General features: G+C 40.2%; 1 protein-coding gene across 1 annotated transcript in view; it reads right to left on the reverse strand.

The window, feature by feature from the left end:
* Window positions 1-521: 521 nt before the first annotated feature.
* ZNF804B (zinc finger protein 804B) overlaps window positions 522-25,827 on the reverse strand; it is a 489,031-nt gene continuing 463,725 nt past the window's right edge. Inside the window, exons 3-4 of the mRNA XM_089666357.1 lie at window positions 16,704-16,834; window positions 522-4,268 (exon numbers count right to left, since the gene is read on the reverse strand). Of these exons, the coding sequence (XP_089522483.1) occupies window positions 860-4,268; window positions 16,704-16,834 (3,540 nt within the window). The 3' untranslated portion in view covers window positions 522-859. The remainder of the gene's footprint in view (window positions 4,269-16,703; window positions 16,835-25,827) is intronic.

Below are 25,827 nucleotides of genomic sequence, written 5' to 3' on the forward strand. Positions count from 1 at the left end.
CATCTGTACAGTAGAGCTTAAAAAGGGACAAGGAGAAGCAGAACAAGGAGTCAGTTGGCCGAGAAGCAGAACGCTATTAGGGAGAGAATAGAGTGAAATATAAAGTAGCTCAACAGTCTGTTGCTTTTCCTTAACTGTCCAGTCACAGGCTGGGGTGAGGGGGAGACCTATAAGTCTGGCTTAACTGCAACAGAAAAAATCAGGTCAGATGGGGACTGTGCTGTGAGGTAGAGCTGTGTAAATTTCAGAACTGATTGCATGGATAGAAACAGAAATCCTTTAGGAGGTGAAGCAGAGACCTTACTTTTTAAATCATCTTTGTATTTAGTAGTTTGCTCCGAATTCAGCTTTAAATGAATGTGTAGTGGCCTGTAAAAATGTTATTTTTCTGGCTGTCATGTTTCATCATATAGCTTTTATACTTGTGGGAAGTAGAGCTTCTGGATACCAGACAACTAGCATATTCTGAAAGAGGTCAGTTAAAAAAATCAGTGTCAGTGAAGTAAAACTGCAGAGACAAATTTGGTTGAGAAATTATTTTTACTTTTCTGCGTTGTCCTGTAGACATCTCAATAATTTTATGTTTTATTAAAAATAATTGCATTTTCATCATAGTAAATTCACATCATATACCATATCAAATGAACAATCAAGCAGTACAATAAACATAAATCCTTTAACTCTTGAAACTAAGTTGGCATGGATTCAACTTAAAACAGTCATTGTTAAAAATGTTCTAAAAAATAATGAGTAATATAAAAAAGAAAGTTATTAGGTGAAATAAAAAAAACAACCAAACAGAAATTAATCCTCAATGTATTATACTCTAGGTTACCAGTATAGTTATTTGTAGCAACTATTAATGGGGGTAACTAGGTCCAGAATGATGGTGAAAGTCTTGCCCTTGGAACAACGGGTGAATTAAAGGGTGCAATTGTAATGAAGGGTGCATTCCTGTGTTAGGATGGGGTGTAAGGAGAGTTGGGATGAGGGTGGCATGCGGAATTGCTTGAATAGTTAAGTGAGCGGGGTGGATAGCAGCTGATGATACAAGATGTAGTGGATGGGCCAAGGGATGTCCGGCTATAAGCGGCGGATGTGTGGGAATAATGGTTGGTGTTAATGAAGAAAGATGCATAGGGGTAAACTGTGACTGAGGCAAAGGATTCAGATGTGGCATTGGAAAGTGACTGACATGGGAATGCATGGAGGCTGTCACAGCATAGCGCTGCATAAAGGCATGGTGGATGGTGGTGATGGATGGGTGGGGTTGGACGGAGATAGGCTGAACAGTTTGTGCATTTGAGAAAGCAGGAGATCCATTGGCTGGCAGAGCTTTAAAATGCTTTGTCAGCAGCTGCTTCTGCATATGCTGTTGTGCCTGGAGTTGCAATAGTTTATATTTGTCAACCTCATCGGGTGAAAATGTTATGGGTTGTTGTGCTGAAGAAGGAGGCGATGACTTATGGTGAAACCTTCGATTATGGTCTATTTTTCTATAATCCTGCATAGTGCTCTCATAACAGCATTTAAAATTGCCTTCTACAGGACCCAGCCTCATAGGTATATCTGGAGGTCCCAGTCTCTTTTGTTCTTCTTTGGTGTTGGGTGAACCAGTTCCAGCAGTATATCTTACAGAGGGCAACCCACAAGAGAAGTTAAGGTGAACTGGGTCAGGGCTTTGCATAAAAGTTTGCACTTGGCTGATCAATTGTCCTTGGGGTTCCACAACAGGAACGTCCATTCTGCATTCTGTTTCTATAAGATTTATATCATCCAAAGGGGAATTATCAGTATTTGCAGTTAAAGTGACATTATAAGTTTGTGAGCCTTTGGATTCAGTATTGTCTACCAAAATTTCTAGTACAGGATCCATACCATTGTTGGTGTCAGTTGTTATAGTATCATGCAAAGGGAGGGCTATATTACTGGGATCTGCTGGAGGAAAACTTACGTCAAAAAAATTATGAGAGGGGTTATTCAATCCTATACCATGAGTGATATTATTATCCATTGCTTGCTTCGTAGATTGTTCTTCCTCTGAAAGAAACTCTGAAATTAATGTCTGTTTCGCTATTGTATGCTGTACTGTGTTTTCTGAAGTACTATTCCTACAGTTCAAGGAAAGAGGTATATCTGGAAAAAAACTGTTATACAAGCACTCATTTATATCACTGTTATTATCACTTTCTGTAATATGTGGACTTTTGAGGAAATGTAATGGAGGAATTGTTTCTTTTAGGGAAGCACTAGGAGTATTGGTTCTTGAGTCTACAATATTGGAGCTTTCGTTACCATTATCTTGCACAGAAAGTAATCTGTTCATCCTGGGCTCTGTTCCTGTGTCATCCAATGTTTTCCGAGACCGATTTCTACTCTTGCTATGCTTAGAACAAACATGGTGCTCCACATTTCCATGCCTGGATGTCTCACCAGATGTTTTGTGCTTTTCATTTTTGCATCTACATTTTAATTGTCCTCCAACTTCAGAATTACAGTCACTTTCTGAAGACATATCACTGTTGTGCTTTATGTCTGTATAGCTTACTCTCTCTGAAGCTACATAAGTTGAAGTTCTGCCCACAATTCCTTCATGCCTACATGTTGAACTACTGCTTATGGAAGAACTAGAGGAGGACATGCGTGAAAGGGATGACTTTGCAGATACTCTTGAACTTGTATCACTATCAGAATCTTTATTACCATCACTGCTTTCCCAACTAACTTCACTTTCATACCGGCCGGGGTGTTTTCTTTTCTTCGATTTATCCAAGTTGTTCCATTTGTTCTTAAAGTCCAACTGGTCCTCATACACAACCCTCTTTCTTTTCATTTCTCTTTTTGAAGGTATATATTTTGAAGTACTGCTGTAATCTGACTGCCTTCTCCTTCTTCTTGAATGGTGCCTTTCTCTATCTAAACAGTTTTGTGGATGACTGAAATCAGTAGACATCTGAGGTCTATAATCTTGTAAGTTACTGAACTTGGCTTTGTGTGTAACCTCTGTTGCCATTTCATAATTTTCTGAAAGCTCCATTTGTTTTTCTGACCTATCCTCCAAATGAAATCTTTGTCTCTTTGGCATCCAGTCATCATTTTCATTTGCTGTTCCTTTCTCTGTGTTGGTACCTGAGGTTCTGCTGTTACAGTCATTTTTACACTCACCATTTTGCTCCTTACTCTGTGCCGCTCTTTCTTTTGATGTCCTGGCTTTAATTTTTTGAGAACATTTAAAATCAAAATATAAGGGGTTGCAAGCATAAGATATCGAAGGCTGGGTTTTTGTAAACAAAACAAGTTCTGTGGGCCACTGGAGGATTGTATTGCCATCTTTGCTCAAAACACTAAGAAAAGATAGTGCTTTGGCTTGAGTGTTAGTATTTAAAGATTCACCTAATGAGTGCGTTGGGCATTCAATGGAATTTGGAGCAGCGTCATTAGGTGCCATTGAGTTTCCCTCATTGCAACCTCCTTCTGCCTCGCCATGTTTTTGAGAAAGCAAATTGGACAAATGCTCGAGTAATATTGCATCCGCGACTGTGTGCTTGTTGGAACAAGTCTCTTGTTCTGAGCTCTCAGCTTGGCAATGGACCTCAGTTGGAGTTTTGGAAGTGATCTCAGTCTCTGTAGTCACATTAACTTCTTTTGGACTCGGTTGATCTGTGCAAGTGGTGTCTGGAGATTGCATTTCAGCTGTTATGTTTGATTGGGCAATCTCGCTCTGTTCCTTTGTGTTTTCCTGACTGGCTTTGTCATCCTTAAACTTCTCTGCATTTTCAGCCACGCTGTCTGCCAGGGACGTGCCTGTTTCATCTTGCTGAGAAGAAGAGCTGTTTTCCACTGCCGTCTCGCTGACATGTGCATAGTGTCTAAAGCTTACAGACATTTGCTTCTCTTTGTGGTGGAAAAATTGGCTGCATTCATTTGCTTCTTCAGTGCTCTCATTGAAAACAGAAGCCGATGAATCCAGTTTAAGTAATGCTTTCTTCGAGAAGCAGAAAGAGACTCCTGCTCTGCTGTTGACATTGCTGCTGTTTGAGGGAGGCTGTTGGGTTTGATTCCCCGTGTAGCAGCAGCTGCTGTTTTTCAGCACTTCTCGATCATTTAAGATGTCTTGCTTAGGCTCCTCAACATTGCTGGTGATAGCGTCTCTGCTGCACATAACTACACATCTTGAGCTTGCTGTTCTGTCATCTCTGTTTGAACCAATATCTTCCTGTGGTCCTTTTAATCTGGGTGCTTTAAATAATGGCCCCTCATCAGCAACACTGAAAAGAGAAGATAAAAATGATTTTGTTATGTTAATTCAATTATGGTTTAATAATAAAGTTAATCACAAATATTGCATACCAAATGATATAAAAAAAATGCAGGTGCTGCAATGATGACATTTTATAATTTGTTACTCTAAAAAAGTGTAGTTCAGTTTGTAATATTTGTTATTTTTATATTCTTGCTACAAAAATCAATGTTTTTTTCATAAGAAAAAATCTAGGCAGCCAGTGAAGTTTTGGAAACATTTTTACAAGTGAAAGAACCCTCCCTATTGCTTAAAGTATAATTATGATATATATTATAATATGGTTAATACCACTATTAGTGAAGCATTTACCCTCACTTCCAGTACTGAAAACACAATATGGAGTGACAGAAATCTTCTCAAATTGTAGATGGTCTCAGCTGGGACCAGAACAAGCATCTCCATTTAAGAGATGTCGAACATTATTATTATTATCAGTATTTTAATTTTTATTGTAATTGTTATTTCTTGATATATGATTATTAGGGTTTTCTATAGTATTATAACATATACTGTATATACTTTGGATAATATCTTTTTGCATTTTTGCATTTTTTGCTTTAATATCTCGTTTTTAAAAATCTGTTTTCTGTGTATTTTTTTCATGCTTGCTGGATAGCCCAGAAGAAGGAGGAATCCTTTCCACCGAAAAACGTTGGCTTGATGTACTTGTTACTACTTTCAATAAACATCTTATAACCAACCTTCAAATTTGCATTCTTTTGGACACCGGGCTCTCCTTCCTTCCTACTTTTCCAAGTCTACATGTGGAAACGACCATAAGGCCGTACCACAAAAGGCAGCAGTCCAAGCCCCAAGTGGGTTCATCACCATTATCTAATACTGGGCGCAACCTACTGGAGGATTTCCTTCCTACTCGCCAACATAACCACCCACCCATGACCAGTGACTGATCCAATCAGTATAGTGCGGTCTCCAGCACAAACAAGATACCATTTAAAAGGTGCCAACTCTATTTCTGGTAAAAACCAAAATTTTGGGAATTATCCTCACTTTCAATTGTGGTGACAATGGTCATCAAGACTAACAGAGAGGGTGAATCTCCCTAGCTGAGATTCACAAACAAGATACCATTTAAAAGGTGCCGACTCTATTTCTTTTCTGGTAAAAACCAAAATTTTGGGAATTATCCTCACTTTCAATTGTGGTGACATCAAGACTAACAGAGAGGGTGAATCTCCCTAGCTGGGACACAGACAAAATGTAAAACCCTGATAGAGCTCTAACCACCAAAGTATCCAAAACAGATAGATACACTAAAATAATTTATTAACAGAATACATTTTCTATGTGCTAAGGGAAGGTAAAAAGGTTCTGTTTGACAAAATATGGCAGCATACTTTGATGAAATTAAAAAAGATGTTTACCCAATAGATGTCCTATATACTTTTTAAATTGTTGTTTTGGCTTTGGAATTTGACCATTCACCTGCCCTGGCTCCTGGCCTCATAACCTTGTTACCACAAGTTCTTCTATCTGAGTTCTCAATATTTCCATATGTATTCATAGCTTTTGACACACAATGCATGTTCCTGCAGATAGAGCAATGGGCTGTCAATCTAAAGTGCTTTGGGCACTGCTACGTCTTGGTATTCACTGATATGGTGATCAGTGATGCCAATCTCTAAGCAGAGACAAAAGCAGCAAGGGTTACAATGTTGCAATGATTTCACCAAACAAGGAAGAGTTCTATCACCCTATCAAAGGTGAAAATTCAACTATTCTGCTAGCAGGATCAATGGGCATTTGCAAAATGTTGCAGGGGATACAATGGAGAGCCAGTTCTTACTGGTATGGGTAGCTTACATCAAATTTGTGATTTTATGGTTTGACCCTAGTTCTCTAAAATGTTCTAAAATGCCAAAGAAAAAAATACGCTATAAGTGTAAAAATAGGCAGTACTCCCAGAAATTAAGGGAGTAACACAGAGGTCTGGTTGACTGAGTTGTGGCCAAATTGTGCTATTGTACAGCAGGGTTGGAATTTTGGTTGGAATTTTGCCATGAAAGAATAGACCTTAGACTCAATTAGTTCAAACCAGATTGCAGGGCAAAGTGAATGTAAGGGACAGTCTTCGTAGGAATGAATAACTAGATGACAAGGGAGCCTAGCAAACTACTTTCACCAGTTTGAATGTCCACCATAATGAAGATAGTTGGTGCTAAAGTATTTGTGGTCTTGATGGAACTCTTAGAAGGACATTAACACCAGTGAAAACCTTTTTTGTTTTAGCTTTGGGTAGAGTGGGTGAGGGTTAGAACCCCTGTCAGATTTTAAATGCTGTCTAAGTATTGCTGACATCTTTCTTTCAAACTTTAAAAAACATCTGTGTTAACATTGAGGAGATCTCCCCTCATTTCCTATTCTGTCATTCAAACATGGTGTAGCCATGTGGGGACACATACAGCTATACAATCCTGACAGAAGTTGTAAACCTTCCTTACTAATTGGAAATGTGTTTTTATTGCTTGCCTTTGTTACCACCAGGGAAATTTCCTCCTACTTCCTGTTCTGTCATCAAATAGACAGGAAGTGGAGAGATTTCCCCTCATTCCCTGTTCTGTCTGACATCCGTTAAATAGACAGGAAGTGGAGAGATTTCCCCTCAGTTCCTGTTCTGTCTGACATCCATTAAATAGACAAGAAGTGGAGAGATCTTCCCTCATTTCTTGTTCTGTCTGACATCCGATAAATATACAGAAAGTGGAGAGACTTCCTCTTGTTTTATATATCTGTCTAATATCCATCAAATATACAGGCAGTGGAGTGGAATTTCTCCTCATTTTCTGTTCTGTCCTCCATTAGTCTGTCTGACATCCGTTAAATAGACAGGAAATGGAGAGATTTCCCCTCTATTCTTGTTCTGTCTGACATCCGTTAAATAAACAGCAAGTGGAGAGATTTCCCCTCATTTCCTGTTCTGTCTGACATCCGATAAATATACAGAAAGTAGAAAGACTTCCTCTCATACTTATCTGTCTAATATCCATCAAATATACAGGCAATGGAGAATGTTCCCCTCATTTCCTGTTCTGTCCTCCATTAGGTAAGAAATAGAGAAATTTCACCTCATTTCCTTTTCTGCCTGACATCATCAAATAGAGAGGTAGTGGAGAGATTATCTATCATTTCCTGTTTAGCCCAGTCAAGTAGATAGGACGTGAAGACAAATTGCCCAAGCAGGGATGAACTCAGGTGTTTGGGTCCTAGTGCGAACACACCTGAGGAAACCCACTAGGAAGCTGGCAAAGTCCTTGACCAGACATAAGTGGGCCTTGTATATGTGCAGCTGAGTGGCAGGGATTGCCTTGGCATCTTATGATTGGCCAAGGACCAGGAAAGCTTCCTGGCAGGCTTGCTCAGGTGGGTTCGGACAAAGATCTGAACACACCTGGGATCATCCCTATTCCCAAGCAGGGACACAACCAGCAATTAAAGGTCAGAAGTTTCTACCCTTTTGCAATTTTTCCAACACTAAAATAAAAACCAAAAGTTTTGCATGGAGTTGGATTCTTAGAAGTTTTCTTATAAGTATCAGAGCTGAATATACACACAGGTGTGCCTTGGGCTTACACTTCATGCTAGTTCAAAGATTCAAGTAATTATAAAGCAATCATTAAGAATGGGAATTTTGTGTCAATCATTGTTAAACTTGACATGTAATTATAAATACATCTGAGAATGCTGAAAAACAAATGTTGTTGTGTGATCAGAACATCTGCCAAGATGTGAATGACTACAAGCAGGTAATTAGTGTTATTACAAGGGTCACCATTATAAGTGGCTCCTTTATGAGTAATTCTAATTACTGGTAAGGAGGACGACCTATCAGCATTATTAGCTATCGTATAACAAGTGTCAAGAAGTGTTTGTTTAATATGGGCGATCACAATTCATCTGCAGAAGGATATTTTTGACAGTTCAAAGGGAAATTTTAATTATGACTCTGTTGAAGAAAATCAGTTATTTACCCATAAATAAAATATCCCCCTCTTAAAGGGGTTGCACTGTATAATGTGTATATATATATAAATATATATATATATATATATATATATATATATATAAAACAGTGTGTGCCTGCATGTATGTACAGTATGTGTGTGCATATACTGTATATTGTATGGGAAGGTAGGCACTCGGGGGGGGTCTTCCACAGGTGCATACTTAACAAAAAGCTGTTTTTTCTACACCAATTTTTCAGTGGGCCATAGCCCACCTTTCTCAAACCCGATTTTAGAAAGGTACGGGCTGTGTCCCATTTAAGCATTGGTGTAGTAAACCAGCCTTTTGTTCAGTATGCTGATGTGGAAGACCACAGGGTGCCTACCTTCCCTTCTGATATATGATTATTTTCATGTGGAACACCAAGGCATATCACAGACTTGCAAGATGGTGCACGGTGTCAATGTGTCTCCTAGGTTTCCCACATACACAGTGAGAGCTTCCAGGGTTGATGACTGATAAAGAGAAAACAAATGTGTTCCTTTATATATGGAATCTAACTAATGTCCAGGACTCTCTCTCCTTTATATATGTAATCTAACTAATGTCCAGGACTCTCTCTCCTTTATTTATGTAATCTAACTAATGTCCAGGACTCTCTCGCCTTTATTTATGTAATCTAACTAATGTCCAGGACTCTCTCTCCTTTATTTATGTAATCTAACTAATGTCCAGGACTCTCCCTCCTTTATATATGTGATCTAACTAATGCCCAGGACTCTCTCTGCTTTATATATGTAATCTAACTAATATCCAGGACTCTTTTTCCTACATATATGTGATCTAACTAATGCCTAGGACTCTCTCTCCTTTATATATGTGCTCTAATGCCCAGGACTCTCTCTCCTTTATATATGTGATCTAATGCCCAGGACTCTCTCTCTTCTTTATATATGTGACCTAACTAATGTCCAGGACTCTCTCTCCTTTATATATGTAATCTAACTAATGCCCAGGACTCTCTCTCCTTTATATATGTAATCTAACTAATGCCCAGGACTCTCTCTCCTTTATATATGTAATCTAACTAATTCCCAGGACTCTCTTTCCTTCATATATGTAATCTAACTAATGCCCAGGACTCTCTCTCCTTCATATATGTGATCTAACTAATGTCCAGGACTCTTTCTCCTTCATTTATGTAATCTAACTAATGCCCAGGACTCTCTCTCCTTTTTTTATGTAATCTAACTAATTTCTAGGACTCTCTTTCCTTCATATTTGTGATCTAACTAATGTCCAGGACTCTCTCCTTCATTTATGTAATCTAACTAATGCCCAGGACTCTTTTTTATATATGTAATCTAACTAATGTTCAGGACTCTCTTTCCTTCATATATGTGATCTAATTCATGCCCAAGACTCTCTTTCTTTTATTTATGTAATCTAACTAATGCCCAGGACTCTCTCTCTCTCCTTTATAGATGTGATCTGACCAGTGGCAGACTGCCAACTCATGGGGCACCCGGGCAATAGGGGATCATGGGGCCCCTGTGTCCTTGCCCAAACTCAAAAAAGCCTATGCAAAAGGTACCAGGGGCATCTCATGGGGCCCCACACTGACCCCAGGCCCTCGGGCAGTGCCCGAGTTTCCAAATGGTCAGTCCACCCCTGGATCTGACTGATGCTTAGAGCGCTCTCTCTCCATTATATACTGTATTTGAGCTGACTTCTCCACCAGGAGCCTTCAGCTGGGTCAAAAGGCTGACTGCTGACAGAACACAAAAATGTAAAGGTGCTGCCTGTGTTTTTTGAGTAACCTGTTATGGGGCACCCTGTTGGTCAAGAACTGACTTTAGTTTAGTTAGCTGCTTGGGCAAGCAGATGTCTTGTTTGTTTTATGCTTTGGACTTGCTATGCAAAGCCCTCCAGCACCAAAACTGGCTTTGCTGCCTTGCTTTTATATAACGCATTGCACTGATTTGTACTGTAGTGCAATCTGTACTATATTCCTAGTTTAAATCATTCTTTTTATTTTCATTGTACCTGGCCTGTTCACTCACTTCTCCATAGCTGACTACTTTCCTCTGTCTGCAGACTCCACTTCTTCTCTCTGCTATTAATGGTTTGTATGACTATACTATGTGTGGTAGAAGAAAAAGGACTCAACTTTCATTCACAACCTCCTAGCATTATTGTGTGTGATGTCAAACACTTCCACTGCCTAATGTTTTTACAGAAGACACATGCAAACTGGACAAACATAGGGCTTGGTCTAATCCATACAGGAGTCGGGGCATGAAATCCCTCTTCAAAAATGCACAAAAAGCTTTATAACTGAAAAAAAGGCATTGTTCATCTTCCCCACCTGTCTCTTCTGCTATATATTATTTTCTACAGCATTACAGTCTGCATATGTGTGCGCAGAACACAGAGCAATAAATGTGTCATCTGCCTTGATTTGCATTATTGAAATTTTCTAGCCATCTTGAGATTTGAGAGCCTGAGAACAGATGTAAATCCTCCCTTTAAAACTGTCTACAAGTTTACATTATTCAAAAACTTTTCACAACTAGTCTTGTGTGATTAGCTATTCCTGAGACAGACAGTCGTTGTTGGTATGCATTCAAGTGAAAAACTTACAACCAATGTATTGAGCAAATGGTAGGCAATGGATGACTTACAACTGTTTCCAGACACTGTTCAGATGAAAACAAAACACATAAGCCTCTTTCACACCAAAACACATAAAATTCATTAGACATGTGCATGCCAGAAATATTCGTTTTGTTTTGGGTTCATTCGTTCATTGAAGAATTTCATTTCATCATATTCCTTATGTTGAACTGTTTCGATTCCAGAAGTTGTTTCATTTATTCGTTGGTTGGATTTGAAAAATTTGGCAGTTTTTTTGAGATTGCTATGTATTATATTTTGATTTTGATATTTTGGGTGGAATTGTTAGTCATGTACAGTGGGGCAAAAAAGTATTTAGTCAGCCACCAATTGTGCAAGTTCTCCCACTTAAAAAGATGAGAGAGGCCTGTAATTGGCATCATAGGGAGACCTCAACTATGAGAGACAAAATGAGAAAAAAAATCCAGACAATCACATTGGCTGATTTGGAAAGAATTTATTTGCAAATTATGGTGGAAAATAAGTATTTGGTGAATATGAAAAGTTCATCTCAATACTTTGTTATATATCCTTTGTTGGCAATGACAGAGGTCAAACGTTTCCTGTAAGTCTTCACAAGGTTGGCACACACTGTTGCTGGTATGTTGGCCGATTCCTCCATGCAGATCTCCTCTAGAGCAGTGATGTTTTGGGGCTGTCGCTGGGCAACACGGACGTTCAACTCCCTCCAAAGGTTTTCTATGGGGTTGAGATCTGGAGACTGGCTAGGCCACTCCAGGACCTTGAAATGCTTCTTACAAAGCCACTCCGTTGCCCGAGCGGTATGTTTGGGATCATTGTCATGTTGGAAGACCCAGCCACGTTTCATCCTCAATGCCCTTGCTGATGGAAGGAGGTTTGCACTCAAAATCTCACGATACATGGCCCCATTCATTCTGTCCTGTACATGGATCAGTCGTCCTGGTCCCTTTGCGGAGAAACAGCCCCAAAGCATGATGTTGCCATCCCCATGCTTCACAGTAGGTATGGTGTTCTTTGGATGCAACTCAGCATTCTCTCTCCTCCAAACAGTTGTGTTCTACCAAACAGTTCTATTTTGGTTTCATCTGACCATATGACATTCTCCCAATCCTCTTCTGGATCATCCAAATGCTCTCTAGCAAACTTCAGATGGGCCCGGACAGGTACTGGCTTAAGCAGGGGGACACGTCTTGCACTGCAGGATCTGAGTCCGTGGCGGCGTAGTGTGTTACTGATGGTAGCCTTTGTTACATTGGTCCCAGCTCTCTGCAGGTCATTCACTAGGTCCCCCCCGTGTGGTACTGGGATTTTTGCTCACCGTTCTTGTGATCATTTTGACCCCACGTGGTGAGATCTTTCAAGGAGCCCCAGATCGAGGGAGATTATAAGTGGTCTTGTATGTCTTCCATTTTCTAATTATTGCTCCCACAGTTGATTTGTTCACACCAAGCTGCTTGCCTATTGCAGATTCAGTCTTCCCAGCCTGGTGCAGGTCTACAATTTTGTTTCTGGTGTCCTTCGACAGCTCTTTGGTGTTCACCATAGTGGAGTTTGGAGTGTGACTGTTTGAGGTTGTGGACAGGTGTCTTTTATACTGATAACAAGTTCAAACAGGTGCCATTGATACAGGTAATGAGTGCAGGACAGAGGAGCCTCTTAAAGAAGAAGGTACAGGTCTGTGAGAGCCAGAAATCTTGCTTGTTTGTAGGTGACCAAATACTTATTTTCCACCATAATTTGCAAATAAATTCTTTCCAAATCAGCCAATGTTTCTCATTTTATCTCTCATAGTTGAGGTCTACCTATGATGCCAATTACAGGCCTCTCTCATCTTTATAAGTGGGAGAACTTGCACAATTGGTGGCTGACTAAATACTTTTTTGCCCCACTGTATCTAGACTGTAAGCTCCATGAGCAGGGCCCTCGTATTTCTTCTATATTGAACTGTATTGTAATTGTACTGTCTCCCGGTATATTGTAAAGCTCTGCATAAACTGTTGGCACTATATAAATCCTGTATAATCATAATATCAAAACTATTCAATATTTTCGGAAGCAGTATAATAAATAATGCAAAATGCAGCGGCCCTGAATATTTCAAACCTAAGAATTGCGATAGATTGAGGAACCAAATTGACTGACTGTGACAGTTACAAATTCAATTTAAATCTCGGCTTTACTGGAATCCGAATTATCAAAAGAATTTGTAAATTGTATTAATTTCTCCATGGGCCCAAACTACTATCATATCAAGTGAAACAAATGCATTTGTTAATTTTGTTATAACTTTTTTCAGATTCGATGACATTCTTCCATTCAGAGATTCGTATACATCCAAATCTCTGAAAATCAAATTTTCATCCTAAAATTGTTTTGTTACAAAACGCACATGTCTAATAGTCATGACAAGCGTTATAATGCATGTTACTTGACTGCTGAGAAGCATATGCCTATTTATGACCAACTAATAAACCAATACCTTGTTCAACCAGCCCCCCCCCAGAAAAAAAAGACAAGAATGCTGACTAAGTTGTAAAAAGGGCTACAGCTTTACTGAACTTTCCAAATGTACTAAACAACAATGCCAGTGACAGTTATACTATGAACACCCAGGAAACATAAACTTACATAGTTTAAGAGGCATGTCCTTACCTTCAGAGCCAGACAGGCATTAGAGTGACCCCAGAATTTAACTTGAGGGTATAGCACATAAAGCGACATCAATCACTGGTAAGGTGGAAATCAATCAAAAAGCAATGACAAAGCATGGCAACAGGTGGGATAGTGGTCTGCGCTAAATCAGACAGCCGAATCTCCTCAGATTAGTGGGATATGCCCCAGAATAGCCTTTTTCTTGAGTTCAGGCTCCAACCAGTAGCCAATCCCAACGGAGCCACTTAAACGCCCTGTGTTACGTTCACTCCCACAGTGATGCCATGTTTCCAGCAGTCAAGGCTCTCTTTCCCTAAAGGGGGGAGGGTCAAGAGGCCTTTATTAGCTGGACCCCAATGCACATCTACAGTACATGCAAATTATCTTATACTGTCTTGCCCATTGCCAACTCAGATTATCCTACCCACTCTTCTGCTGTCTTGCCTTTTGCTGACCCAGATTATCCTGACCACTCTTTTGTTGCCTTGCCCATTGCCAACCTCTACCTAGAACTGACCATCCTCTAGTCCAGAGGTAGGCAACCCGTTGCCTACCCCTGCTCTAGTCGCTTCCTAGTGTAATGTCTCCAAATCATAGCTTCCCTGTCCCCGCTCACCCCTTGGTGGACCGATCTGCAACCTGGTACCAACACACAGCAAAACCCATCTTCACCAACAGGAGCATTGGTGAAAAAAGGCTGATGTTCACACACTGAGCTTGTGGTAAGCAAGTATCACTTGCCAGAGGGGTGCTACCATAACAGGGAACCTCAACAACCAAAGATATGCAGATCAGTCCTGATCACAGATACACTATATTGCCAAAAGTATTGGGACGTCTGCCTTTACACCCACATGAACTTTAATGGCAGCCCAGTCTTAGTCCGTAGGGTTCAACATTGAGTTGGCCCACCCTTTGCAGCTATAACAGCTTCAACTCTTCTGGGAAGGCTGTCCACAAGGTTTAGGAGTGTGTCTATGGGAATGTTTGACCATTCTTCCAGAAGCATATTTGTGAGGTCAGGCACTGATGTCAGACAAGAAGGCCTGGCTCGCAGTCTCCACTCTAATTCATCTCAAAGGTGTTCTGTCAGGTTAAGGTCAGGACTCTGTGCAAGCCAGACAAGTTCCTCCACCCCAAACTTACTCATCCATGTCTTTATGAAGATTGATTTTTGCACTGGTGCGCAGTCATGTTAGAACAGGAAGGGGCCATCCCCAAACTGTTCCCACAAAGTTGGGAGCATGAAATTGTCCAAAATGTCTTGGTATGCTGATGCCTTAAGAGTTCCCTTCACTGGAACTAAGGGGCCAAGCCCAACCCCTGATATATAACCCCACACTACAATCCCCCCTCCACCAAAATTTACACTTGTCACAATGCAGTCAAGCAAGTACCATTCTCCTGGCAACCGCCAAACTCAGACACATCCATCGGATTGCCAGACAGAGAAGCGTGATTTGTCACTCCAGAAAACACGTATCCACTGCTCTAGAGTCCAGTGGCGGCGTGCTTTACACCACTGCATCTGCCGCTTTGCATTGCACTTGGTGATGTAAGGCTTGGATGCAGCTACTCAGCCATGGAAACCCATTCCATGAATCTCTCTACACACTGTTGTTGTGCTAATCTGAAGGCCACATGAAGTTTGGAGGTCTTTAGATATTGACTCTGCAGACAGTTGGCAACTTCTGGGCACTGTGTGCTTCAGACCTCGCTCTGTCATTTTATGTGACCTACCACTTGGTGGCTGAGTGGCTGTTGTTTCCAGTTGCTTCTACTTTGTTTTATTACCACTAGCAGTTGACTGTGGAATATTTAGTAGCAAGGAAATTTCATGGATGGACTTATTGCACAGGTGGCAACCTATCACGGGACCACGCTTGGAGTCACTGAGCTCCTGAGAGCGACCCATTCTATCACAAATGTTTGTAGAAGCAGTCTGCATGCCTAGGTGCTTGATTTAATACCTGTGGCCATGGAGGTGATTGGAACACCTGAATCCAATGATGTACGTTTATTGTTTGCAGAGGTGTAGCCATTGTGTTTCAGGTAATTGTCTTTTCTCTGCTGAAGCACTACAGCCTCCTTTAGAATCTTTAGCATTAGGCACTTCCGGTAGTGTTAAATACCTGTGTCCCCTGCCATGCATTGTGGTTTTATCCTTATCCCCCTACATCACTGCTGAGTCCTGTAGTAATGTAGGGGCTGAAGGAAAGAACCACCACACTTGGCGGTGGAAACAGGCTTCCAACACTACCCAAATGCTGAAAAGACTCATGGATTCTGTTGTGCTTCAATAGAGTGAAGACGGCAAACACAGACATCCAGAAAAGTTAGTATTATACCTTTCCTTTTTACCTCTCCTTTTGGAGAGAGCTGCTTTATGGTGGCCACACCTGCTCCAATTTTATTATCTGATCAATGTGCAATTTCAAAACAATCAAATTGGCAAAACAATCGAATCGGCATAACTTCCCTTCAATAGATTTAGACTTATTTTAGATCAGATTCACTCAAACTGAGTTGATTGGCCAGGGCAGAAAATTATTATTCGTGTTGGATTGTTCTGCAGTACTGAGACACTTTGTTCATGAATTTGATTGTATTTTGATTGATCAGATTATGACATTGCATGGTGAAAACAGAGATGACATCAATAAATCTCGCTATCATATTTTCCAACTATCGCAATCTACTTTCCCTATATTGCAATATTGATCAAATGTAGATAATACCTACCAGAATAGACTGATCAGAAAAGAGATCAATCACCTATAGAAGTGTGTATGGCCACTATTAAAGAGTTTTTTTGGCAACAACATTGTCACTGGAAATAGTTGTCATGCTAGCAGCATATTACAAACATTGTTTTTTCTTGCCATATCTTCTCCTCTGTCTCCGCCCCCTCCGATGTCATTATTTTTCTCGCTAGCTGCAGTGAATGCAGTTTTAATTGCAGAGAATATATTGAGCTAAATCATGTTATGTCACACAGCGTGAGAAATACTTTAGACATAACTTAATTATGCCATAACTGAAATAAGAAAACACTGCAATCAGGTTCCATTGTCTGACGAGGTTTGAGCTGCTCCCAATGTAAAGACATTTCATGTGATATTCTTACCAGTTGGTTTGCTTGCGTAGCTCAGCGAGCTGATGGAGGCGTTTGAGAGCTTTCTCCTGTTTCTTCTCATCTTTCCACGACTTGGAAGCCACATTGCGAGCAAATTCTCTTTGTTTCAGTTCTTTTAATCTCTAAGGAAGAAAAACATGTACATGTAAGGTGGATTTGCATGTTGTAGCGTGCTGCTGGTTTATTTGTGCTGAGTGGAAACCTGCCAGAAAAGAAATACCTTGATTTGCATTCTGATGGTTGCTTGGCTGATCCTACAGTTGGTGGGTCACAGTGGTGACAGATTGGTACTCATCACCGGAGCGTGATCATGACAGTCCGCGAACTAGCACTGGTATTTCTTTATGGCAGGTTCCTAATAAAGTGTAACTGCATGTTTGGTCCAGTTATTTATATCATAGTACCCCCTTCTCTAGTCCCCCCTCCCAGCATTAGGGCTTCTGCAATGTACAATAGGCTGTGTTTTAGATCCATTGTATACAGATCAGATCTGAATTTTTTTAATTATTTATAATATGGGCCTATTCACACAGCTCCATTTTGGTCTGTAGTATTGGGCCGCATGCACATGGGTGGTTAGGGCCATTATCAGAACCTGGTGTTTTTGGATGTCCAGGAGGCACTCTGCTGTCATCAGCCTTTTTAAAATCTATGGTGGGCTGAGATACATGGCGGCTGGATGCTTAGGTCCATATGTGTTCAGGGACTTATGCTTTAGACACAGGAATTTTAAGTTCAGGACCTACGCTTCTAAATGCATACAATCCTAAATGCAAGTACTGTTTGGTACAATGTCCATCCACCATGTATTCCAGCCTATCATAGATTTTGACAGACTGCTGAATGTTGGGGGTTGGATGTTGAACCTGTGCCTCCTGGGCACCCAAAAAAAGCAAGATTTGGCACACATAGGCCAATGTCGTGATCAGCTGAGTTGAGTTTCTGCATATTTCAAGCTGTCATAGATTTTGTCACTTGTACTTCCTGGCTGGCCAGTAATGCCAGGATTTAATGCACAGGGACCATGCCACGGGTGTACATCTAGGCTTTAGCTGCACAAACCAAAATAAAAGAGATCTGCATCCACGATACGATTTTGACCATATTTTATGCTATAGCATGTAAATGTTTGTGCAAATGTTTACATGCACACAGCTTAAATGGGACATAGCCATATGCACTGCCACCACTGCCTAGTGAATTCAGGGCAGGGGAAGATGCAAACATCAACAATGTGTAGGCAACAGTGGCAGCACAGGTGCAATATGACATTGGTAAAAAAATGGCAAACCCAAATACTCCTGTGCTTAGGGTTGGACTCCAAAGGGATGGGACCACATTGAGAATTTCTTGGAATATGCATGCCTTGCTTCCCTCAAATGACCGGGGAAGTCCAAATATACAGAGTAGAGAAAAACAAAAAGAGGGTGCACCAGCCTAGTGCATTATCTTAAAAAATGTATTTATTACTTGATAAAAGTAGGTACTGTACTCACAAAATGACAATACAGTCAAAGGTGCATCATATAGGAACAGCTCGGTCCGATCTGCACTAAGTGTGTGTCCGTGATGGGAACTCTGGACCCCCAACAGACTAACGCGTTTCGAGGACCTGCTTCTTCCTCAAAGCCAACTCAAGAGGCAAGTCCTCGAAACGTGTCAGCATGTTGGAGGTCATGGACGCACACTTAGTGTTATATATTTTTAAAAATATATATATTTTTAAATATATTCTTCAGATTTTTTTAACATATAAAAAAGTCATTTTAACATATATTTTTACATATATTTGTGAATGCATTCCAGAAATATAGAATTGTATTTTTAAAGACATACAGTATATTTGAAATGTATTTTTAAAAATATTTTTCATATATTTTGTAATAAAAAAGCATTTTAACATGCAGTATGTATATATATATATATATATATATATATATACACTGCATGTTGAAATGCATTTTATATATGCATTTTATATATATATATATATATATATATATATAAATATATTGAATATGGCCAAAATTGTAGTATTTCAAATATATGTCAATATATTTGGGAATAATATTTTTAAAATATATTTTTCTTCCATATGGGTACACATGCCCTTTGCACTCTTATTCAATCCTTTGGATCTTTTGAGCACTAGGGTGCAATCAGGACTAAGTCCTGGTTCACATATATGCGGCCGAGTGGGCTGCGTTTTGCACGGGCACAAGAGCCCATTCATTTGAATGAACTCACGTGCCCCATGACATGCAGGGAAGAAGTCCCTGCACTTCTTTGGAAACCGCAGCCCGCACGGGAACCTTGGTTCCCTGTGCGGTTGCGATTTCCAGTGCGGGTGGCGTGCCATTAGAATTAATGGCACCCGCCCGCAGGTCCGCATTCTTCTGTGCGGGTGGTGCGGCTGCACAGATTTTTGTGTGGATCCGCAGCGTCACTACCCGCACATATGTGAACCTACCCTGAATCTTTTTGGGACTAAACGAGAGTACAGAGCACACGATGGAACAGGGGCAGACTGACAACTCATGGGCCCCCCGGGCAATAGGGGATCATGGGGCCTCTGTGTCCTTGCCCAAACTCAAAAAAGCCTATGAAAAAGGTACCAGGGGCATCTCATGGGGCCCCCTACTGACGCCGGGCCCTCGGGCAGTGCCCGAGTTTCCAAATGGTCAGTCCTCCCCTGCGATGGAATGACAAGCGGCTGTGCTATACAATGATATCTCACTGGATTGGGGACAGGTGAGTATAATAGGCTATGATATAAGTGTAATGTGACCAGTGATGCAGCTACACATGAAAGCAGATGTAAGCCTTAACTGAATTATTTTGTTTAGTTTGCTGAACGCTGTATATAACAAAGAATTGCCATTGTTTTATTATTTGGTTTAATACATCTTTAGTGAGTTTGCAAAAGAGTATAGCAGTACAGATGTGACTGTGCAAAACAGTCAAGTGAAAATACCATGAGAATGAAATTGAAGTTGTACAATTCAGTGCCTGGATGGAACAAAGTTGTACCCGTTGCCACTATATATATATTTTATTTTAAATAAAGCACTTGTTGTTTTCACCTCTTTTGTCACATATAAGCACTGCTGATCTCCTGAAGCAGATTCGCAACCACTACTGTCTACATGCGCTTCAGCAACTGCGGTACATCATTTCTCTGGGCAGGATCACTGATGGTGACAACAGTGGACTCTCCATCACGGTGACATGCAGGGTACCATTGGGGAGACAGGGACAGAGCGTTGTCACTTTATAATGTGAAATGCCTGAACAAGGAAGCTCATAGCAGAACCACTAGGTGTTGCTTTAATGTAGGCTGCGGATCTAAAAATTACTTTACAATGGTAAAGATGACATGATAATATAACTGTTTTGGTCTACTTTAAATGGCAAATAAGGACAACAAGTAAAATCACTTAATAAATTGCAAATGCAGCCGATTTTTCTGCACTCTTCAACCTCCTTGCCTAAGAATGATATTTCTCTGTATGTTTTCCTCCCAGTGGACCGCCATGAAGCAGAGAAGGAGTGTGAATAATATTCTGAATGATCATAGGTATGGAGGATTAGAGAGACTCTAGTGGAATTGGAGTCAGGAATCTCTGCCCTACGGAACCAGAATTAAGTGTGCCTCATTTACACAGAACATTTTCTTGATTGGTCCTACCTGGGCTTAGTATATCGTGACAATGTGTAAATAAGCTCATATGAGAAGACTGTACTTCTGGCGCCATTAACACCTATACAGTTTGCTTTTTGTTCGTTTTGCAGTGCTTTTCTCAGTTTATTTTGCATTTGGTACATGTGTTTTTGCTGCGTTTACCGTGTTTTGTTCAGCTTTTTTTTTTTATAAAGTGGAATTTTTTTTTTTTTGCTGGGCAGAATAAAAATGCAAAACATGGCAAAATCACACTACCATGCATTTCAGCAGATTCACCATTGAACTCTATTGTAGCAAAATCGCTGCTTTTTGCTTTTAAAAAAGTCCCCAACCCTTTCCAAAAATAGCAGCAGCTCAAAAAAGCATAGATGTGAGCATGTTCCATAGGAAAACCATGTTAAATTGACTTTAGTGCGTTTCTGCAAAAAGCACAAAAAAAAACGCACTGGTGTGAATGGAGCCTGATGATGGGAAAATGTGTAGCCATATAGAAAAAGAAAAAAAAATCAATAAAAGTCCAAAGAGAAGCTGCAGTCCTCATAGTACTTGACCTTCAAATAATTGTTGGGTGCTCAAATTGATTGCTACGGATGGTGCTATGCCAAAGCCAGATGCAAAGATGTCACCAGCACTCAAATAAATGTGTTTCACATTTAGAAGAGAAGAGTCACATAAGTCATAAGAATATGACATTTCCGGGTCTAAAAGGGTTGCTTCTTCAAGGAGATACAGTTTTGGGTCCCCAAAGGGTCACGATATCGCCTTAACAAAGGGACCCCATGAGGCCCAGAAATGTCGCTTTCTTATGACTTATGTGATGCTGTCTTCCCAAATAAACACATAAAACACATCTGAAGTGCTCATTACTCTGTATCTTCAGAGATGAGTGGCCTACTGGTCCTACTGAAAAATCTGGCTTTGACTTAACCTTTAACATGCTCATAAAGCCAAATATGAACCTTAAAGTAAAGCTGACCTCCAGACAAACGGTTAAAAAAAAGTCAAAATACGCATAAGGGATCTATTGTGGCCACCAGAGGATTTTTATTTCACTCTATATAGTCTAAGACTACGTTCACACTTAAGCGGATTTGCGGCCCGCGGTTGCGCTGCTGTGCCTGCATTTCCTGCAAAAAAAGGTATTAGGATTTTTAAGGTTTACTTGAACCATCAAATCTTGAGTTTTCAGATAAATTCACTGTTTTAGTGAGGCAGCGCCCAAAGCAAACAGGCCCCTCAATGGGTGCCAGAGAATTTACCCCAATGTATACATACAGAAATGGGTTCAAGAAGATTTTGTAGCATTCCTGGCGGTATTCCCGAGTGTAGCTCGGGGTAAAGTTTCAGTACCACAAGCGGTAACCCCGAGCTACACTCGGGCTTACCATGCGGCGCTGCTCCGCGATCCCTCGATCACTTACCTTGTCCTGCGCTCCCGCGTTATCCCTCCTGCAGTGTCCCCGGCAATGTCCTCCGGCAGATGCCGGCATCTGTCATCTGGGGTCCGGTCCCTGTGAGCGTTGGGACGTAGGGGGGACGGAACGGCGGGAAATTTGAAAATGACAAAAAGTGACATTCACTAAAATCACTAAAATCACATAGTATTACATTACTGTATCAAACCATGTCACATACATTTTGTCCCGAGTGCTTTGTCCTGTGCCCTGCCTGCATTTTTACTGTTCTTTCTGCCTGGAAACTGAGAAACGTCCATGGCGTCCAAAAAGCGTCCCTTTAGGTCAAAAGCGGGTTTAGACCGGCTAGAGAACAGCGATCGTAAATCAGAACCACTTGCAGAATTGAGTGATAATGATTTGTGGGGAAATTCGTCATCAGACATTGAAAACAATTTTGCGACTTTGCTCAGTGATGTGCGAACTTGGCGCTCTATTTCAAATTTCAGTGTTTTTGGTTTGGTTATATTATTGAATTGAATTTATTATTATTATTTTTTATGATTATTTATTAAAGTATAATTTATGATTTCGTGTTTCAAGTTTTATCATATCCGGGATGTTTACTAGACTCTTGTTCGGACAGATTTCAGTGAGTTATTCCCAAAAATTACAGCCTACAATAAAAAAATACATATTTCCATGCAAAAAAATGTACCGCTTTGAGCACAGAAATATGGACATAATCAGACTGCTAGGGAGGTTAATAGTTCACAATTCAACCATAAAAAAACAGTCAATACACGCACTGTGCTATGCACACTACAAATCCCATAGTCCATAGTCCATCTCAGGAGGGAGTAAGAGAGGGTGGCTACATTCCTACATACAATGGGACAATGGAGCCCGAATGTAGCCAACCTCTAACAGGAAGTCAGATCACTGTAGAAAAAAAGGAATTTGGAGATTTGGAGGCGGCTGAGAGCAATAGAAGGGACATACTTAGAATAGAATTTTAATTTTTTAAACCAGAGTGTAGTGTCCCTTTAAGGTTTGTCAAAAGGGTATTTTTAAACAGAGGAGAGAAGAATGTGTGTTTTTCTTTTTACCAGGAGAAACCACCCTCTCTTTTGCTAGAGAACATCCCAGCAAAATTTGGCACTTTGTTCCAGTCACCTCATCATCAGACTTGTGAAATTCTTGCAGGGGCAGCTGCTGGTAGCTCAGTTCCTTTGATGTAGGCACACCCCCAGAACTACATCTCCCTTGAGACCTTTACCTATACATAGTCGGATTGATTTACTAAAGGCAGCACAGTGGCTAAATGGTTGTGAGTATATATCAAAATGGCTAAATGGTTAGCACTTCTGCCTGGCAGTACTAGGATCCTTGGTTCGGATCCCAACCACGGCACCACCTGCCTGGAGTTTGCATGTTCTCCTTGTGCCTGTGTGGGTTTCCTCCGGGTACTCTGGTTTCCTCCCACACTCCAAAGACATGCTAGTAGGTTAATTGGCTCCTTTCTAAATTGGCCCTAGTATGTGTATGTATGATGGGAGTTAGGGACCTTAGATTGTACGCCCCTTGAGTGTTAGGGACTGATGTGAATGTACAATATATATGTAAAACGCTGCGTAAATTGATGGCGATATACAAGTACCTATAATAAATAAATAAAATAAAGGCAAAAAGGCAGTTCAGTCTGCAAAGGAATTTGTTCCAGAGCTTACAAAATGTGGTGAAGTTTCAATTTGCAAAGAATACCCACATGAGTGCAAGGAAAATAAAAAACAGCATTTTTGCTTGCACATGATTGGATGATGGAAGTCAGCAGAGCTTCCTTTCATTCACTAAGCACTGGGGATCATTCCCTTGAAAACTGCAACTTCCCTTGCACTTAGAACGTCAACCCCAGTGTGTTGACAGGCTCTGGGGGTCAAGGTGGCAGCATTAATTGCCGGAATAGAAATAATGGAGGGGACAATATGGGGTGAGGGAATGGCAAGGTTCTGTAGTCCAGCAATCAGGGCTGACAAAACATGGGTTTGGATTTCAACAGATATTTTTCTATCCTTGCAGCTTTCGAAAGGGCTAAATCATGGGGAAATGTGCAAGTATTGGAGAGACATAATGAATATTTTTTTTTTCCCTGGCGTAGATTCTCAGATCATTACCTTGTAGGTCTAAATAAATAGTTTCCCTTTAATTAGGCTATAGTTCCTCCATAATTATTTCCGTACAATTCATAATGCAGGAATTCCACTTTAGCTGCATGCAAATGCAGAGGAGTAAATGTTATCCAATAAAAAATTGATTTACCACAGCAGCGCAGAGATTCATGTTTGGAGGCAGTTTGCTCTGTGACGTTTTGCACAGGCATGTCAATTAAGAGTAAATTATATATAATTCTGCATGCCAGGCTCGGGGAGCCCGCAGCAACATTTCTGTAATATAATCAATTTGAAGAGAGTTTTTTTAACAGACCTGCAGAACACTGCTATGAAATGTGTCCAACATCATAAACATATAATCATTATCAGACCATGTTAAGGTCAGCTTCCTATGTTACGGAATCCACAAGTGTGGCTATTTACAGATACAGAGAATTTCCTTTTTATTTTATAAAACTGAAAAAAAAATGAGATATAAAACTGCAATCCATTCAGAAAAAATACAAAAATACATTGCTGGACTTTTGTATAAGGAAATGATTGTGTATTCTCAGCTAAACACAATTTCAATTACACTGTTCAACAGGTAAAAAGTTTTGGGCATAAAATTAGCTAATCTTACATAATTTTGGGGTGCTGAAAACGAAAATGACCCTAAAAAATGTTGATTGGCTCTAGTTTCCATGATATATTCACCCATCTAATGACGTAAGCCATTCAAAATTATGATGCAACTTCAGCTGCATATTGCGCAATTGATACTGGTGACCAATAGAAAATTGCATGTATACTGAGATGATGCAATATTAGCCTTTAATTGCATCACTTCACTGCATAAAAGCTGCAGTATCTGTAGCTGATTGTAGTTCCACAGCGTCTTTACAGTTCGTTTTATGCTTATATAGGCTACTCAGTAATGCCTCGAACTTGTGTGAATAAAGCAGATAATTTCTGCAATATCTGCGGTGAAATAACTTTTATCTCACATAAAAGGAGGATAACAGGAATGATTAAGAAAGCCTACAACTTGTATTTTGGCTGCAAGATAGGAGACCAGGACAAGAGCTGGGCACCACATATATGCTGCAATTCTTGTGGGACGGCACTGGAGCAATGGTTGAATGGAAAAAAGGCATCTATGCCTTTCGCTGTGCCAATGATTTGGAGAGAGCCAACAGATCATGTTAGTAATTGTTACTTTTGTATGGTGCCTCCAATTGTAAAAGGGCTAAATAAGAAGAAAAAGTTATCTGTGCACTATCCAAATATTCCATCGGCAATACGTCCAGTTCCTCATGGAGAGGGGCTACCAATTCCTAAAGCACCAGAATCCTTCGTGGTTGAGTCAAGTGAGGAAGAACCTGAAGCGTGTAGTCACGTGCAGTTGTAAGAGATAGCCCTTCCTCGAATACAAGAGAAAAGCCAAGAGAAGCAAAACCGACACAAACTGAAGACAAAACTAGTGAGAATCCTAAGTATTAAAATGATTCAACTTAGCTTATGGCTATAATTTTTCTTGGTAATCCTATGCAATATATTATGCCATTTAGGCTTTGTTATGTAGTCAATATCACTTGCTTTATATTTGTGGAAAGACATCTATCTATATAATTATTGTGCATTATGTAGTCATTACGCCTATAGTAGAAAACTTTCCGTTTACAGAAAAACTAGAGCCAATTGACAAATTTCATTGTTATATTTGAACTCAGAATGTGAAATTCATTAAGAAATGGATCCTTTTGTTTCCAAAACTGGCAAAAAATAAAAATTTGTTGAACAGTGTTATCAAAGCATTTAGCTAAAGACAGTTTTAGGGCTCATGTACACTGCAGCTGATAAACTCACGTTTAGGAGCTGTTCAGCGT

This window comes from Staurois parvus, unplaced genomic scaffold (assembly GCF_062004578.1).
Source record: "Staurois parvus isolate SC_StPar_1 unplaced genomic scaffold, SC_StPar_1.0 ptg000051l, whole genome shotgun sequence".
In the NCBI taxonomy this organism is placed as follows: Eukaryota; Metazoa; Chordata; class Amphibia; order Anura; family Ranidae; genus Staurois; species Staurois parvus.